The following is a 7,580-nucleotide window of genomic DNA, read 5'->3' as shown; positions in this document are numbered from 1 at the left end:
CTGTGCATGGGATTCTTCCTTCCTAAGTGAAGAACTCTGCACTTGTCCTTGCTGAACCTCATCAGATTTCTTTTGGCCCAATCCTCCAGTTTGTTTAGGTCCTTCTGTATCCTATCCCTACCTTCCAGGGTATCTACCACTCCCCCCCATCTTAGTGTCATCTGCAAACCAGCTGAGGGTGGAATCTACCCCATCCTCCAGAACATTAATGAGGATGTTGAACAAAACCAGCCCCAGGACCGACCCCTGGGGCACTCTGCTTGTGACCGGCTGTCCAGCTAAACATGGAGCCATTGATCACTACTTGTTGAGCCCGATGATCTAGCCAGCTCTCTATCCATGTTATAGTCAATTCATCCAACCCATACTTCTGTAACTTTGTGTAACAAAACTGGCTATGGTGTTTAGATGACGATGCCTTGTTGCTGTGGTTCTCCTGGGGTGCACTGAATCCCCCACACCGGGGCCTGCACTGGAAATCGGTACAAAAACTGCATATCTCTTAATCATTCCATCCTCATACACATGCATGGCATGCTCCATCTAGCTCTCCCCACACGCCCAGTTCTCTCTATCTGCTTATGTCCATGCCCATCCCATTGTGGGAGTCTCTGAAGACCACAAGAGGTTTCCAGCACACTCCTTACATGTTCAGTGACTTCCAATCGTGCCATCCCCCGTGTAACACAACAAGCCAGGGATTGCTTCCCAGGTCTGAGGGTTAATGGAGTTTAGGAAGCCCAGGGAGTGGCAGAAAAGAGCCAAAATTTAAAAAAAAACAAAACACAAAGAGAGCAACGTGTGTGGTAACATGAAGATTCCTCCTTTATTAGACTGAACCCACAATAGCAGACGTGTGATATTGACGGATATTTCTTGGTGAAATGACTGCTTTGTAGCTGGCCACAATATGGCAGCAGGGAGAAGGAGATATGTAAGAGGTGGTGATACTGTGTAATAGGCAATGGGGGCAACAGAGGTTGGGGGTGGGCAGGGAAGGGCTGGTTATAGTGTATAGCCTAGGGTGAAGGCTGGAAAGAACTAGACAATCTGACCTATGTCAGAGGCAGGTGGGGAGCTGGGTGCCGTGCGGGTGTCGACAAGACAGAGCGGAGTTAGAGGAAGCTGCAGGGTCCCTCGTCTGCCCTGCACACCCGGTCTGGGCCCTGCCTCTACTCCCTATAGTACACAGGGAGTCCATTGCAGCAGCGGATGATAATTCTCTGGGAAAGGCCTCTCCCGGTGTAGGAACGGGTGCGCGGGTTGAATCTGCAGGTGGTGGTGAGGAAGTTAGCTTTGCTTCTTCTCAGGCCGCCCAGGATGGGATCCCCGCCCCCAGAGCAGACACTGTTGATCCTTGGGTTGGGGGCGTGGATGAAGGTGTTGAGCAGCTTCCCGTGTATTTGCCGTATCCTCATCAGCCTGTCACAGTAGCGGTTGAGGGGGAGGCGGACGGGTGGGAAATCCACATGGTGTTTCTGGAATATTCTGTTCTTCTCGACACACGACTGCCCGCTGCTCAGGGCCAGGCTGGCGGCCAGCAGGACAAGGGTCAGCAGGAGCGCGGGGCGGGGTCCCCTCGTGGCCATGGCTGAGTCTGTCGCTGGATCGACCTGCAGTGGGGAGAGGGGGCTGGATGGAGACAGCGTGGGGCAGGGATCTGCCTCCTCCATGGAACCTCCTGGGTGCAGTCCCCTAACTTTTCCACCCCATTCTGCCCCCTGAGTCCCTCCCACCGTCCCAGCCCCACTGTGCTGGGGGCTTCCCAGAACCTGGCACACCCAGGGCTCCTTTGTGCCAGCTGCTGCTCTGACCCCCCCAAGATCAGGGACCCCCCCATCCTCCGTTCCCCTCCCAGAGCCATGTCAGGATGCAGGTGTCCAGAGTCTCAGACTCTGACCGAGATGGGCTCCCCTTGTGCCAGGTGCAGGACACACCCCAGCTAAGATCATCCCCTTCCTCCTATAACCCATGCTTCCCCACGCAGAGATGGGGAGAGAACCCAGGTGTCCTGGCTCCCACCCCACTCCTCTAACAACTAGAGAGAGCCAGGGAGAGAACCCAGGATCCCCCAGACCCCTGCTCTAACCACCAGGAAAGTGATATCAGACCAGAGTGGCTCAGGACTCAAACCAGAGATTAGGGCTTCCCAAAAGACCCAACATCATGTGAGTTCATCGCTTCATTTACTGTACGTCTATTCCCGTTGAACCAGTGCGACGAGGAAACATTTCATTGCTATATATGTACCTCTCCATTATTCTCACAGCAAATAAATGAATAGCTTAGTGCGATTGGATGGCTTAATTGGTTGATAACATAGTAAAAGCATCTGGATTGGTTAATTATGTAATTAGTTAATAATTAAACTTAATAGCATGGGCGGCAAAGAGCTGCCAGAGACACATTAAAGAGCCGCTCGCAAGCTGCAGTCTGAGTATTTTTGTGCTAGACAGTGCGGCCTCCCAGACACAAGTGGCTGATTGGGAGCCAGAGACTGAAATGCAGTAAAGCAGGCTGTGTATATTTTCATTTTGGCTTCTTATTAACCAGTGTGAGGAATCAGAAGTGCAGTTTGTGGCTGGTTGGGAAATCTGACTTCAGTGTCACCCACCAGTGCTGGGAGAATCTGCTCTCCTTTTACAGCCTGCCCTGACCTTGGCATTTTCAGGTGGTTTCCCTAGGCACGGACAGGTCACAGAAGGTGCTGCATATATCAGGGGATTCCGGGACGCCTGGCCCCACTACACCTCCGAGGGCTTCCCCTCAGGAGGTGGGGTCAGCCATTGACTTTTATTAACATATTTTTTTGGAGTGTGAGACTTTTTTTTTTTTTTTTTTGACAAATCAGCTCAGCCAGCTGATTATTTGTTTTGCCATTAATTAGCGCTTTAGGGGCATATCGGAGAGCTCGGTTCCACAGTACCCAGCGCAGTGAATTGATCCTTCCACGGCCGCGCCCTCGGCCGCGCCCTCTGTTAACTCCTTTAGGGGCTAAATTCCTTTTTTTGCTGTTTTGCTTTTGAAAGGTGATTTGAGAAGCCACTTTTTTGTTTGTTTGTGCAGTAGTTTTTACTTTGTGCTTGTTAGGGAAGGCTTGGTGCACTAGTAAATGAGCTTGCCGAACTTTTTGTAACAGTACCTTTTACGTTATAGCTATTCAATTTAGAGGTAGTAAAAAGGGCGAAATAAAAATACGCCCCTTGACAATAAAACAGTGTACCACCAAACGCTCAAGAATAATTTGTTGTTCCCATCACGTTACCTGTGGGGAGCTGCAAGCAATACAATATCTGTATTTTGTCTTATGATGTGCCGTGCTGTGCAGAAACTGAGACTTCTATAAAGTTATTCAGTCTCTGCCAACTAAAAAATGTCATGCTACAAAAATCAAAATAGCCAAGCAAGCAACTAAAGCTATGCTAAGCCTATAAAACAGTAGTCAAGCAACTCAAACTGTACTAGGCCTCCAACCGGGAGGAATGAGCCATACTGGTGTGACCTCTGTTTCTCCTGGGATTACTGAATCCACACCAGGGGCTGCACTGGAAATTGGTACAAAATCTGCTTTCTCTCCATTCTTCCATCCTCATCCATACCCATTTCCCCCTTTGTCTTTGTCCAGCCACCTGTGCCCACTCATCTTTCCCCATCTGCTTATATTTGTGCCCATCCCATTATGGGAGTCTCTGAGGACCGACAGATGTAACAGGAGCGTGGGAGGTATCTGGTGCCAGGAGCCTTCTTGACAGGTATAATTGACGGGACCTCCCAGCTGGGAATGAGGCCACTGGAGGATATGACCATGCAAATCCGGCATCTAAAGAGCTTCTGAACTAGCTAGCGTCTCAGTTTTCCTCAGATGCCACGTTGATCCCAGAGCTAATTCTTCCCTTTCGTCAACTGTCAATCCGTCAACCCAGCTTCTCTCGCTTTTGGTGGGGATTTGAGGCCTAAGCAGGGGGGCCAGGAGTCCAGGCACCTGGGTTCTACCCCTGGCTCTGGAAGGAGAGCAGAGTTTAGTGGGTTGGACTGGGAGTCTGGACTTCTGGGTTCTGTGTATCCCTCTGGGCGGGGATTGGGGTCTGGTGGGTCAGAGCAGGGGGCTGGCAATCAGGACTCCTGGCTTATATTTCTGACTCTCAGAGGGCAGTGGGTGTAGAGGAAGTGGAACCCAGGACTCCTGGGTTCTCTCTCCAGTGTATAAGCTGTCTGGACATTGAGGTATTGAAGGTCCCTCCAGGATACCAGTGTCCATCACGAAGCCCATGGCTTCCAGCTGAAGGGGTACAACTGTTGTGTGGAAGTACGGTGGTTACACAAGGTCTTGTGAGTTTAAATCCCGCTAGAGCGTGGAGTAACCATTTCTCTCACTCTATCTCCAAGCCAGTGGCTATTCTTTTGCAGCGCTGCTGCCGACTAGCCAGTTCTCCCCCGTGTTGTGGTTGTGCATTTAATCCTTCCTTCCTAAATGCACTTGTCTTTAGTCAGTGTCACCTTGTGGAGTTCAGACCAATTCTCCGAATTCTCAAGGTCGCTTTGAATTCGAAGCCGGGACTGCAAACAGCTAGGAATTGTTTCCGTTGTGGTGTCAGCCATGAATGTTATAAACATACACTCCACTCCATTATCCCAGTCGTCAATGAAAGTACCGCACGGTATTGGACCCAGGACCAGCCGCTGCGGGACCTCACCAGATCCAATTTTCACAGCGGAGCATTCGTAATTCTTCTTTTAGCCTCCTTCAATCTGTTGTGCACCCGCCTTGTAATAATCTAGACCACATTTCCCTGGTTTGCTTATCACCACATCGCTTGGGGCTAAGCCTAACTCAAGTTAAGGTACATCAAGCCTCCTGCTTCCTCCTCTATGAACTAGGCTAATAAGCCTGTCAACGAGAGACGTTACGTTGGCTTGGCCTTTACAAATGGATGCTGGCTATTTCTTCTCTTTTCATGATCATCTAGGTGTTTACAAATTCATGGTGTTAATCATATGTTCCAGTATCTTTCCAGAGAACAAAGCTAGGATGGCCGGTCTATGAATCACTGCGTGGGGTGTTGGACTGTAAATGCTGGCAGTGGAAACCTTTATGCCGGATTGATTGGGAAGATGGGAGCGAATGGGAAATGTTCATGCACCGGCTCCAATACCTTCTACACAAGCCACCACAAACGCTCAGCATTAGGAGGGCACCTTTTGGCTAAGGGGATGTCAGGCCCTGGGGGGTGGCAGACCCTGGTCCATAGGGCAGCGGGGCCTGTGACTGAGCGGATGGCAGTCCTCCACTGGATAGCTGACCCACTGGTTCTTGGTCTTCCAGCCTGGCCTGATTCCTGGAAACTGGGTCTTGGGCCCACACTTGATATTAACCCCTAGGATGAGCTGCCCCTACCCCGTCCCTGCCACCATGTCAATGTGAAAACACTTCCCGAAACTGAGCTATGTCCTCTAAGTCCCAGTGTCACCCAAGGGCAGGGAGTTTCACTGGTTAATTGTGCTGCTGGACACCACGTGATATGATCCCCAGGGAGGAAGCGGGTGGTTGTGAAGCAGGGACACGTGACCAGACAGGGACCTGCCAGGGAGGGAGAGGACTGAAGCGTAGCACCAGCATCTGGGTTTGCTCATCTAGGGGCATGAATCTTACTGCGGGGTGTGAGCTTCAGAGTGGATTAAATCCCTGGGGGATGTGAGTTTTCTTGCCAAGAGGAATACTATTGCAAATGGCATTTCAAAAGAGGCTAGAGACCGAGAGAGAGGGGTGCAGCGGGCTGTGGGCAAAGGTGCCCGGGCTCAGAGTGAGTTTGAAAGTCACAGGAGTGGTGCAAGGGTGAGGGTGTTCCGGAGGAGTGCAGGGGGGGGTTCAGGGGCGACAGGAGTTGGGTGCATGGCCGAGGCCTGGCTTATGGGTGACACCTTCATCTAAGCACTACCTTCACCCCTTCACACATGGTTCTGTGAGTGGCTAATAGGTCTGGGTATTGGCCAGACCAGAACACGTGGCCCAAAAGAAACGAAAGCCTGAAACACCCACATTAATCTGCTCTGTTGTGGTGCTAGGGACACCAGCCTTGGTGGTGGAAGGTTGGGTTTCTCCTCTAGTCCCTGGTTCAAACCCCAGCAGAGGCCAGTTCTGACAATGACTCAGTTTACGACTATTCCTCTTGTGAAGGGATCGGGAGTCCCAGCTGGACCGAACTAGCCTTCGGCGATGTTACTGGGGGTGGAGCAGACCAGGGGTCCCTCCAGCTCAGTTGCTGATGCAAGCCAGTCCCAGTTGCTTCAGGGCAAGGAATTCCCCCAAAGGAGGAATTATACAAAATCTTGATCAGAGGCAAAATTTCTTCCTGACCATTAGCAGTTAGTGATGGGTTTCTGCCCTGAAGCATGTAGGTTTATATCTGTTGTGTAGTTCTAATGTCAGGAGAGGAGTGGGGTGTAGTGGTTAGAGCAAAGGGGGCTGGGAATCAGGACTCCTGGTTTCTCACCTTGGCCTTGGGAGGGGAATGGGGTGGAGTGAGTTAGATCAGGGTGGATGAAGATTCAGGACTCATGTTTTTTACTGCAGCTCGTGGGTGGGAGTGAGATCCACTGGGTGAGCCAGGGCTAGGGGGAGGAGTCAGAACTTCTAGGTTCTATTCCCGACCCGGGCGGGAAAGTTTGAGGTTGAATTGAAAGCATGGAGAATGGCACTGGAACACCTCAGCGTGTCTCCCGCAAGCTCCTCAAGCGTTGAGTGGCTGGAGTTCCTGCTCTCCCCATCTGACACAACAAGCCAATGATTTCTTTGCAGGTCTCATGTTTTATGGAGCTGAGGACACAGAGAGGATGGCAGAAAGGAGGAAATGTTCAAACACAATAAAGAGAACAGTGAGAAGTAGCAGTTACTTGTCAGGAATATACCGATCATCCATTATTAGACTGAATACACAATGCCAGAAAGGAAAGCTTGCTGGATACTTCTGAACTGACTGCCACTATTCAGCAGCAGAGAATCTAAGATGGGGCCCAGGCGGCTCTATGGTATAATGGGGAGCAGGCCTGGACCTGTGTTCAGAGGCGGGTGGGGAGCCGGGGGTTGTGGATGAGACAGAGTGGGGGTGAGAGGAAGCCGATGGGTCCCCGCATGCCCTCCGCGCCTGGGCTGGGCCCTCCATCTACTCCAGGTAGGTCGCAGGAAGCCTGTTCCAGCAGGTAATGACGATTTGCTTGGAAATTGGTCTCCCTTGGAAAGACCAGGTCAGCGGGTTGTAGGTGCATTGGGTGGTGGGGAAGACAGCATTGCTGCGCCGCAGATCCCCCAGGATGGGCGTCCCTCCCAAAGAGCAGACCTTGTTGATGTTTTTCTTGGGTTTGTGGATGAAGGTGTTGACCAGCTTCCAGTATATGCTGCGATTCCACATCATCATGTCACAGTAGGCGTTGTCGTCGGAGGCCGGGGTCTTTGGGTTGTCCACGTGGTGCTGATTGAATATGTTATTCAGCAGGTTTCGCGTTTCCCCCCTGCTCAGGGCCAGGCTGGCGGCCAGCAGGACGAGGGTCAGCAGGAGCGCGGGGCGGGATCCCCTCGTGGCCAT

At 51.5% G+C, this 7,580-nt stretch overlaps 2 protein-coding genes across 2 annotated transcripts; both read right to left on the bottom strand.

Moving 5' to 3' along the window:
- Positions 1-1,172: 1,172 nt before the first annotated feature.
- Positions 1,173-1,673, bottom strand: LOC137153186 (ribonuclease-like). The gene has a single exon (XM_067548303.1). The coding sequence runs from the start codon at positions 1,671-1,673 to the stop codon at positions 1,173-1,175; it is 501 nt and encodes a 166-aa protein (XP_067404404.1).
- A 5,487-nt stretch (positions 1,674-7,160) lies between these two features.
- LOC137153179 (ribonuclease-like) lies at positions 7,161-7,580 on the bottom strand. The gene has a single exon (XM_067548290.1). It carries the CDS (start codon positions 7,578-7,580, stop codon positions 7,161-7,163), a length of 420 nt encoding a protein of 139 aa, XP_067404391.1.

This window comes from Emydura macquarii, unplaced genomic scaffold (genome assembly GCF_026122565.2).
Source record: "Emydura macquarii macquarii isolate MOO-44397 ecotype Brisbane River unplaced genomic scaffold, CSIRO-AGI_Emac_v2 contig_214, whole genome shotgun sequence".
Taxonomy (NCBI): domain Eukaryota; kingdom Metazoa; phylum Chordata; order Testudines; family Chelidae; genus Emydura; species Emydura macquarii.
Note: the sequence above shows the minus strand (reverse complement) of the source record. Positions and strands in the feature narration are given on the sequence as shown.

What these genes read in the sequence shown, in the direction of transcription:
- LOC137153186 (XM_067548303.1), bottom strand. Translation starts at nt 1,673, where the DNA reads ATGGAGGAGGCAGATCCCTGCCCCACGCTGTCTCCATCCAGCCCCCTC.
- LOC137153179 (XM_067548290.1), bottom strand. Translation starts at nt 7,580, where the DNA reads ATGGCCACGAGGGGATCCCGCCCCGCGCTCCTGCTGACCCTCGTCCTG.